A 10,942-nucleotide genomic window follows, 5' to 3' on the forward strand; every position below is an offset into this window, starting at 1 on the left:
ACATGCACAGCAATAATTCAATATTAAACTGATTATGGCAGTATGCAGATTAATCAAAAGTCATGTAAACACTGCTGCTTATCTTGTCAGAAAGGTCAAAACCGAAGTAAGCATACACCGATTAAAACACCTGGTTTTCTGAGCAATCTTTCGAATTACTAGGACATGTAAACACCATCAGCGTTTCAGCTGTGTATTTGATCTACGCATGTGCTAGCAACAACCCAAGCAAGCCTCCCTCTTTAGCAGGAGTGAAGTGAGGGTTCGGAACAACTGAATGTATGCACCTTAGAATTAGTTTTCACATACAAACTTAGAATCCAATATTCTTCCCAAAAATAACAGGGTTGCTGTGGTAGAACAATTATATTTTGATTGGCGATTTTCTGCATTTATCAGAGTAGCCTAATTTTCAGATGTTTCAGGATTATTAGGGAAATATGTCTCCTTGCAAAGAATGTAAACTTTTCAATCCATCTATTATATTAATCTGATTATCCACAATAATCGCATTAGTGTGTGCATGTAACCATACTATAACTTATGTAGTAGGCTGCCTCCCGAGTGGCGCAGCGTCACTACAGACCCGGGTTCGATCTCTGGCTCTGTCGCCTGAAATTCGAGAACCCCATGAGGCGGCGCACAATTGGCCCAGCGTCGTCCAGGTTAGGGGAGGGTTTGGCCATTGCGGAAGCGCTGGCTTCCGGCTTAAGCGAGCAGTGTTTCAAGAAGCAGTGCGGTTTGGCAGGGTTGTGTTTCGTAAGGACGCATGGCTCTCGACCTTCGCCTCTCCCAGGTTAATATGGGAGTTACACCTGTCACCATCGTTACGCGCATCAGCGCATTATGACACTCACCTGGACTCCATCACCTTCTTGATTACCTGCCCTATATATGTCACCCACTTTGGTTCCTTCCTGAGGCGTCATTGTTTCTGTTTCAGTTTCATGGTTGTGAGTTGTTGTTTCGTTTTTTGATTACATCACTCACTCCCTGAACTTGCTTCCCGACTCTCAGTGCACATCGTTACACCCTGTCTGCTCTGACCAGATTGAGTGCCACCCATATCTGTCCCAGCAAAAGCTGATCAACTATTGTCACTCCCAAGGCATCACTGTCACAGCATACAGCCCCCTGGGGTTACCTACCAGGCCATGGTAAACAACACACGGATAGACACAGTACAGACACATGGAGGGAAATGTTGCACACACACACACACACACACAATATTCGTAAGTTTCTACGGTAACTGTCTGATCTGATGTTCTTATATTAGGGTCAAACCAGACAACCCCTGTTTATTTCAAGACCCAACCTCCAGGTACATTAGAATGATTGGGCGAGTTCGTTTTGCGTCGCCTGGTGCCCGGTTGGGTGGAGTTTGTGCATTTAAGACCATTCCATTGGTCCTGAAGTGAAATCTCCACCTACCCACGGCACAGGATGATGCAAAAGGAACTCGCCCATTGTGAGAGGATGCAAAGACATGAAAGATGATGTTTACAGTAATGTTCTGGAACTTTTTTTCAATGTGGATGCAGTTTTCCCTCTGTTTTCAAAGACTGTAGATGTTGGTTTTCATTCCAGGTGTTTGACTTTGAACTGAGCAAAGAGGACATAAGGACCATGTTATCACTGAACAGGAACTACAGTCTTCAGAGTCTTTCCTCTGCTCTCATATGTAATTATAGTGCCAATCACCTCTGTCAAACGTGATCATACATCCGTTTTTAAAGCCTCAACTGATCTTTGGTATCTCTGTGTGACTGTCCTCCCCTGTTTGTTTCCCATAGGGGGCTGAAGCACAAAGACTACCCCTTCAGTGATGAATTTGAAGAGGCAGGTATACCCGTTATTGAAGTCTCCAGCTTCACTCCATTACAGATCACATTCTACCTCATCTTAATATGGATGGAGGGCCCTCCCCTGTGCTGTCAATCATATTGAATTATTTATATTCATTATAATCACAAGAACAATATCTAGTACATAAATTGTATGCATAACATGTTGCAGAAAACATTTATATAGCCTGGCCTATAATTTAAGATTCTCAAAGATTGTTGTTATTGTCACTGTTGTTCTCATTTCATTGTCTCATAGCTAATTTAACACTAAATATTTAATGAACACAGATTAGTATTTGTGAGAATAAAACAGAAACATTCTCACTCAGTAAATCTACTGAGTTGCTTATTGTGGTCGGTCTTCCATCTGAAACCGTTGCTGAGCCATAAGATGGACCACAAAATGATCACGTTGAACACGTCCCAGTGTTCCAATGCACCATTGCCTCTGCCTCTTCCCCTTCAGGCTGAAAAGATTTGGCATGGGCCCTCGGATCTTCAAAACGTTCTACAGCTGCACCAACGAGTATCTTGACTGGCTGCATCACAGCTTGGTATGGAAAATGCATCGCCCTTGACCGCCCTTGCGGACAGCTCAGTACATCACTGGGGCCAATCTCCCTGCCATCCAGGACCTCTATATCAGGTGGTGTCAGAGGAAGGGCCAGAAAAATGCCAGACTCCAGCCACCCAAGCCATAGACTGTCCACTCTGCTACTGTCCGGCAAACAGTACCGGAGCATTGGCTCTCGGACCACCAGGATCCAAGTCAGCTTCCACCCCCAAGCCATTACACTGCTAAATAGTAAATTAATGGTACCCAAACTATCTTGCACTGACCCTACGCACACTCACTAGACGGCGGCTGGTGGCACTTCATTTGGGAGGACGGGCTCATAGTAATGGCACTCCATTCCAAACATTATTATTATTAGCTGTCCACCCCTCAGCAGCCTCCTGTGATATACACACTCACACTACATTGACACTCCCACTAAAAACCCACATACATTTACATACAGTGCATAACAGTGCATTCGGCAAGTATTTAGACCCCTTGATTTTTTTCCCACATTTTGTTACATTACAGCCTTATTCTAACTTTATTAAATCATTTTTTTTCAAATGTATTAAAAATGTAAAACTGAAATATCACATTAACATAAGTAGTCAGACCCTTTACTCAGTACTTTGTTGAAGCACCTTTGGTAGCAATTACAGTCTTGAGTCTTCTTGGGTATAACACTAAAAGCTTGGCACACCTGTATTTGGGAAGTTTCTCCCTCCCATTCTTCTCTGCAGATCCTCTCAAGCTTTGTCAGGTTGGATGGGGAGCATCGCCTCCCTGACCAAGGCCCTCCTCCCACGATTGCTCAGTTTGGCTGGGCATCCAGCTCTAGGAAGAGTCTTGATGGTTCCAATCTTCTTCCATTTAAGAATTATGGAGGCCACTGTGTTCTTGGGGACCTTCAATACTGCAGTTGTTGGTACCCTTCCCCAGATCTGTGCCTCAACACAATCCTGTCTCAGGTCTCTATGGACAATTCCATCAACTTCATGGCTTGGTTTTTATTCTGACATGCACTGTCAACTGTGGGACCTTTATATAGATAGGTGTGTGCCTTTCCAAATCATGTCTAATCAATTTAATTTATCACAGGTGGAATCCAATCAAGTTGAAGAAACATCTCAAGGATGATCAATGGAAACGGGATGCACCTGAGCTCAATTTCGAGTCTCATAGCAAAGGGTCTGAATAATATATAATATATATATATATATTTCGCCAAAAATTCGAAAAACCTGTTTCCACTTTGTCGTTATGGGGTATTGTGTGTAAATTGATGAAACTAACTGCAGCTCTTTGTTAAGTGTTGCAATAATTTCAGTCAGAATACACTATAATAGGCCCAGCCTTTGGAACTTTGGTTTTCCTAGATATGGCTACTATATTGTGATCACTACATTAGTAGTAGTGGGGATTTATATTAATTTTATTTTCATGGTAGTACAAAATTGATCATGATTGATCGTACATTCCAGCACAGTAGATGGCAGCATGCACTTAAACGATTGTTTGCTGACCGCAATGATAGCATAGAAGAAGAAGAGGGGTGGTTGTGTGTTTACGGAAGTAGCTAGCTAGTTCGATATCTTTCAGCTTGTTAACATATTTACTTACATTAATTATAGTTTGCTACATCATGAAACTATCATGATGGTAAAAATATAATAGAAATCAAAACAGGCGTGGTCTAACAGAACAAGATAAACACAACGAAGGTAAGAGATGTGCTAAGCTAGCTAACAGCAACTTAGCTAACGTGGCTTGTTTATCAGTCCAATGTCTGCGTGGTACAGCTAACGTTCGCTTGAAAACGAACTTATCTATGTTTGGATGTAGGTCTCCTGAGGTGGTGAATTGAAGCCATAACATAACTGACACCATGGGGGCCGAGCAGAGCGGTGATTCTGAGCACAAACACACCGACTACAGTTCCTCGGGTAAGAAGGGAGGACCGGCAGGTTGTCTGCAGTGTTGGGAAAGATACCTTAATAGAAAATGACTCGAGTGGAAGTCACCCAGTAAAATACTACCTAAGTAAAAGTTTTAAAGTATTTGACTTGAAATATACTTAAGAATCAAAAGTAAATGCAATCGCTAAAAAACGACTTAAGTAGTAACGTTACTTTGAAGTATTTTTACTTGAGTACTTTACACCACTGGTTGTCTGTGTGTGCGTCACAGTAATGTTATTTCTCCTGAAGTGTACACGTTCCCTACTTTCCACAACTCAAAAACATATTCCTTATACCAGCCATTTCCTTTCAAGTCAGTGAAAGGAGGTGAACAAGTGCATACTTTGGGAGGAAGGAGATGTTGACACACAAAGTTCTAACGCTATATTATTCCCTCAACTCTTGCACATAGGATACTCAAATGTGTACTTGACATTCTTTTTTTCTATCAGCCCACTGAGAGAAGCACAAGATTGAACTTCACTCAATTTTCTAGAGTTTTCCCTGTTAACACTGTCAATGTTTCCTTTTATTGTCGGAATTGTGATTGAATCAATCCAATATTAGCCACTTTCAATGCAACATACTGAATCAAAACGAACTATGCAAGATATTTTGTTGTAGGCAGAACACATCAGAGAAGGATTCTATTGTGCCCACAACTCAGCCTGTACTCTACACAGACCGGTGTGGCATAACAAATCAGAGCTGCAGTAGGCCTATATGCAAATAGACAATTACAATATATGGATCTGTGCCATTCACTTTGAACTGGATTGTGTTTACAGCTGTGGTTGTGAGTAGGGCTGTGGTGGTCACAATTTCGTCAGCTGGTGATTGTCAAGAAAATAACTGTCATTCTCACGGTAATTGACCGTTAATTAACATAAACACATTTAGTATCTCCAGGCTTCCACACACAGCCTACAAGCCATTTTAAAAAGTTGAATAAATCCATGTAATATAGTCTATACCATCACAATAAATCCATTATTTATTTTAGACAGGTCTAAAGAAGCACGGTATGAAGAAAATGTAGTCTATTTCGGAAGAAAATAATAGTGTAACAGAATAACTTTAGACCGTCCCCTCGCCCATACCCGGGGGGAACCAGGGACCCTCTGCACACATCAACAACAGTCACCCACGAAGCATCGTTGTCCATCGCTCCACAAAAGCCACGGCCCTTGCAGAGCAAGGGGAACCACTACTTCAAGGTCTCAGAGCAAGTGACGTCACCGATTGAAACGCTATTTAGCGCGCACCACCGCTAACTAAGCTAGCCGTTTCACATCCGTTACAATAGCATATTCTGAGTTGTCCTGATGCCCAAGTGGATGTGGGCTACACTAGTTCATTTAGCAGAAAATAGTTATTCATTTTAGAGTTATTAATTTAACTTTAGTTGTTCTACAAATGTTGGGCTATATGCTTTAATTTAATACATTGTAAGGTTGCATGATGTGACTAATGATGATTTGAAAAAAGTTGCTTGAAAGGCATGAGCTCTGCTTTGTTTTTTGCGCAGGCTGTACACACTTCAATAGTCTCTCATTCACAATTTGACAAGTACTTGATAATGGCTCGAATTTCACAGCAGCATCCCCTTTGGGGCCTTAATGCACCCTAAAAAATACATGCTTTTTGCGGCCCTGAGTGCTGCGTTGTGCCCTTCTCCCTGAGTGTACTGCGCAATCCAAAGCTGCTCTCACTCACATGACTCTCCGTCACCTGATCAGGTCTTTCTCACAGGCTATAAGTGAAGACGGGCACATCAGGGACGCAACTGCGCTCGTCCTTATCCAATTCCGAGGCGCATCTTGAAGATATTGGAAGAACTGTCCACATTTACTTTTCGTCAGCCTACAAGATGAGTAGGCCTAACGAACAGCAAAAGCACTAGCCTATGTCAATCTACTATCCCCCATAGTACAAAAGTCCACCTATTCTGTGCGAGAAATAAATATTCCAAACATAGTCTGGGACAGTTGTGGGATGCGATAGATCCCAAATTAATACAACCACTAGCATCAAAAAAACGTTTTTTCCCAATGTGGCTGACGCAACAGATCAGAATATTTAACTTAAAATGTTGATAAACTGTTAGGCTATTTATTCACATTATAAGCTCAGCAATGCACTCATGGTGGTAGGCTATAAGCCCGAATGTTCCATTAGTGGAAAACACCATTATCAAAAGTGACCGCAAATGCAATTGTGCATGTAATGCTTTTATTATAAAAGGTGCATTTTTAGGGTGAAAATGATCTTCTCCAAACGTGAAACTCACGTGCTCCTTATATGCCAGTTAGGCTCTACACCCCTTGTAAAGCGGATTAATGTGCTTAATTTTAAGAAGTTATTTGGCCACTTTTAGTTGTGATACAAACTTGATTAACAAATATAGGCCTATGGGCTAGGCCACATGAGGTGTGCGACTATGATTCTAAAAAGTTGCAAACAAAAAGGCATTGTTTCTTATGCTGGGCATCATTCACAAGTGATAATAAATCGTCTTTTTATCATTTTATGTCAGAGTGATTTAAAGGGACAAGAGTGGGAAAGGGGGATACCTAGTCAGTTGTATAGGGAAAGGGGGATACCTAGTCAGTTGCATAGGGAAAGGGGGACACCTAGTCAGTTGTATAGGGAAAGGGGGATACCTAGTCAGTTGTATAGGGAAAGGGGGATACCTAGTCAGTTGTATAGGGAAAGGGGGATACCTAGTCAGTTGTATAGGGAAAGGGGGATACCTAGTCAGTTGTATAGGGAAGGGGGGATACCTAGTCAGTTGTATAGGGAAAGGGGATACCTAGTCAGTTGTACAACTGAATGCATTCAACTGAAATGTGTCTTCTGCATTTAACCCAACCCCTCTGAATCAAGAGAGTTGCGGAGGGCTGCCTTAATCGACATCCACGTCTTTGGCGCCCGGGGAAGAGTGGGTTAACTGCCTTGCTCAGGGGCAGGCAACATATTTTTACCTTGTCAACTTGGGGACTTGATCCAGCAACCTTTTGGTTACTGGCCCAATGCTTTAACCCCTAGGCTACTGAGTGCTAGTGCTGAGTACCAGGCAGTTAGCAAGTTTAGTAGGCTACTAATGATCAGCAGCATCAGCGCTTGCAGAAGCCTAGTTACCGTTACCGTACTAAACGGTCATGTGGAATTTGACTGCCTTCATGTCTCGTGACCGCCAGTGTGGCGGTAATACGGGCACCACAACAGCCGTTGTTGTTAGTAGATGCACTTGTTTTGAGATCAAAGCTAGAGCTACATCTCTTTGTCTTAAAGGGGCAGTGTTGTATTTTGAGCCCGGCTATAATAAGCTAAGTAGCAGATAGACAGAGGGTAGCATAATTTGTCAGATTACCAGTAATAATGGTATCGGGATAATAATGCATTTTATTTTGTAAAGTGGTTTCTTGCGTCAAACACAACATTTTCAGTCACCTCCTTATCTGAAGGACACGTGGATAAACAGGTTAATGTCAAGCCCTGCATGTTTTGTTCTTCTCCAAAAGTGCTATAGAATGTAGGCCTACATTAAACACCACACATTGGTTGCTACTGTAGGCTGAATGGGTCCTCAGATCCTCAAAAGGTTCTATAGCTGCACCATCGAGAGCATCCTGACTGGTTGCATCACTGCCTGGTATGGCAACTGCTTGGCAATACATCACTGGGACCAAGCTTCCTGCCATCCAGGAACTCTATACCAGGCAGTGTCAGAGGAAGGCCCTAAAAATTGTCAAAGACTCCAGCCACCCTAGTCATAGACTGTTTTCTCTGCTACCGCACGGCAAGCGGTACCAGAGCGCCAAGTTTAGGTCCAAGAGGCTTCTAAACAGCTTCTACCCCAAAGCCATAAGACTCCTGGACATCTAATCAAATGACTACCCAGACTATTTGCATTGCCCCCTCTCTTTTACACCGCTGCTACTCTCTGTTGTTGTCATCTATGCATAGTCACTTTAATAATTCTACATACATGTACATATTACCTCAACTAACCGGTACCCCCGCACATTGACTCTGTACCGGTACCCCCCCTGTATATAGTCTCGCTAATGTTATTTTACTGCTGTTCTTTAATTACTTGTTACTTTTATTTCTAATTCTTATCCATACTTTTTAAACTGCATTGTTGGTTAGGGGCCCGTAAGTAAGCATTTCACTGTAAGGTGAAACATTTGATTTGAATGATAGAACAACTATTTCCATGTTAAAATGTTTTCACAATTATTTTTGATGGTAGTCCTCTCTGGTAAGCCTACATTATGATCAAATAGGCACAGTAGCCTTCTTGGCCACCTTTTATAATTGCCGACCAGGGCCCATAGTCTCATGTCATTTTTTTAGGAGCCTCTCTAGCGGTTAGCTATCTTTCAACACAAAAACAATTACTAATTGATGGAAAAATGTATTGAAATGCTTTGTCGTCGCAGTGGTGCCCTCTCCAGCGAAGCAGAAGGCTAAAATGGACGACATTGTGGTGGTGGCTCAGGGGACACAGTCATTGCGCAACATCCAAAATGACCCTGATGTCATCAAGCTTCAGGAAATCCCCACTTTTCAGCCCTTGTTGAAAGGTAAGCTAAGGGCCTCTAATCAAGATCTAGACCTGTCCTCTGTCTCTACAGTATTGTAATAATGTTCCATATGAGAATGTGTACAATTATGGATAGGCCTAGACATTCCTATATGACCATGAAGTTGACAGAAAGAGTGATCATAGATTATGCTTTGAGGGTCAGTCTGTCCATGTCTCTAGGTGTGCTGAGCGGACAGATGTCCCCCAGCAGTTTGTGTCTAGAGAGGCTGGACTCTGCCCAGGTGCTGCAGCTCTGCATCCGCTACCAGGACCACCTGCACCAGTGTGCAGAGGCCGTGGCCTTCGACCAGAACGCCCTGGTCAAGAGGATCAAAGAGGTTAAAATCACCTCCCCTGTCTGTGCATGCAGGCACCTCTCCTTTCCTTCATCTGCACTAGTCTGACAGACCGGAGTCTGGTGAAAACAGCTTCCCCAATAGGCCTCCATCTTCTTTCATTTGTCTTTGGGTTTCATATGCGCATAGATAAGGGAGGGGAAGAAGCCACGCTACGTCGATTGAAATAAAGACAATGTGAAGTTGTTAGAATGATCTCACACTTTCTCTCCCTCCCTCCCAGATGGACCTGTCTGTGGAGACGTTGTTCAGCATCATGCAGCAGCGTCAGAAGCGCTATGCTAAGTACGCTGAGCAGATCCAGAAGGTGAACGAGATGTCCATGATCCTGAGACGTATCCAGATGGGCATTGACCAGACCGTCCCCCTGATGGAGAGGCTCAACAACCTGCTGCCGGAGTGCGAACGCCTGGAGCCCTTCAGCATGAGGCCGGACGGGGAAGTTGCAGCCATGTAGAAATAGCTCTGCCTGGGTATGCTGATACAATTACTGTCATGGCCCTCTAGTTTAGCCTTCACTGTCTCCGCCATTTTAAAAGCTCTTTATTGAACCATTCATGTTGAACAGAAGAGGGGGGGGGGGGAAGACTCTGCCCAGCTTGCTCCCCAATCCATCCTAAACCCTTCACATCCACAACTTACCGGCCCTGGACATTTAGTTCAGCCACTCAGCATAAGCAGTCCCGTCCCCATGCACCAGATGTAGTGGGTTTCTGGGACAGCTACATCAGGGGTTTGCATGTCGCTGAGTGAATTGGAAGACTGTAAAACAGGAAGTTTACATGATGATTCACTGAAGGGAACCTGCTTGGATCTTTGATTACTGGTACTTTGTAGACACCACAAGGAGTGTGGTGACAAAATGACTTCCAAAAATGACTGAATCTCCAGAAGTAATATTAGTCAAAGATGAGCTCCGAAGATAAACCCCTGGAGCTTCAACTGGCAGTATTTTTGTTTTGGGGGGGGGGGGGGGGGGGGGGGGGGGGGGGCATTTTTATTACGCTAAATTATTTTGAGTGTTAGGTGACTGAATATGTTGGATTCTCTGAGTATTTTAAATGGCTTACATAACAACAAATGCAAATGTTTATTTGGGAAATAAATTAATACTTGAGAAATTTTTGAATCGTTTCAATTTCTTGCGAACTGTATAAAGGTTCTTATAATGTTCCGTTTAAAGAATCAGTTAAATATTCAGATACTGACCCTCTCACCTTGGATATGATGATTGGTTATAGGATATTGCCATTTGGTGTTATAACATAGTATATACATTTAGTGTACAAAACATAATGAACACCTGCTTTTTCTGTGACCTAGACTGACCAGGTGAATCGAGGTTAAAGCTATGATCCCTTATTGATTGTCACTTGTTAAATCCACTTCAATCAGTATAGATGAAGGAGAGGAGACAGGTTAAAGAAGGATTTTTAAGCGTTGAGACAATTGAGACATGGATTGTGTATTTGTCATTCAGAGGGTGAATGGGCAAGACAAAAAAGTGCCTTTGATGGGGTATTGTAATAGGTGCCAGGCGCACCGGTTTGAGTCAATAACTGCAACGCTGCTGGGTTTTTCACTCTCAATAGTTTCCAGTATGTATCAGTAATGGTCAACCA

General features: G+C 42.8%; 1 protein-coding gene across 1 annotated transcript; it reads left to right on the forward strand.

The window, feature by feature from the left end:
* The first annotated feature begins 3,932 nt into the window (after positions 1–3,932).
* On the forward strand, positions 3,933–10,441 carry LOC139382961 (BLOC-1-related complex subunit 5-like). Its single transcript, XM_071127242.1, has 5 exons — positions 3,933–4,133; positions 4,255–4,355; positions 8,819–8,962; positions 9,145–9,302; positions 9,544–10,441. Exons 2-5 carry the CDS (start codon positions 4,298–4,300, stop codon positions 9,775–9,777), a joined length of 594 nt encoding a protein of 197 aa, XP_070983343.1. The 5' UTR covers positions 3,933–4,133; positions 4,255–4,297; the 3' UTR covers positions 9,778–10,441.
* The last annotated feature ends 501 nt before the right edge of the window (positions 10,442–10,942 follow it).

This window comes from Oncorhynchus clarkii, chromosome 2 (genome assembly GCF_045791955.1).
Source record: "Oncorhynchus clarkii lewisi isolate Uvic-CL-2024 chromosome 2, UVic_Ocla_1.0, whole genome shotgun sequence".
Lineage (NCBI taxonomy): Eukaryota > Metazoa > Chordata > Actinopteri > Salmoniformes > Salmonidae > Oncorhynchus > Oncorhynchus clarkii.

Bases quoted from the DNA above. Each gene is read 5' to 3' on its own strand.
- LOC139382961 (XM_071127242.1), top strand. From the start codon at position 4,298: ATGGGGGCCGAGCAGAGCGGTGATTCTGAGCACAAACACACCGACTAC. The intron at 8,963-9,144 runs GTAAGCTAAGGG...CCATGTCTCTAG, and splicing joins TTTTCAGCCCTTGTTGAAAG to GTGTGCTGAGCGGACAGATG. The intron at 9,303-9,543 runs GTTAAAATCACC...CCTCCCTCCCAG, and splicing joins TGGTCAAGAGGATCAAAGAG to ATGGACCTGTCTGTGGAGAC.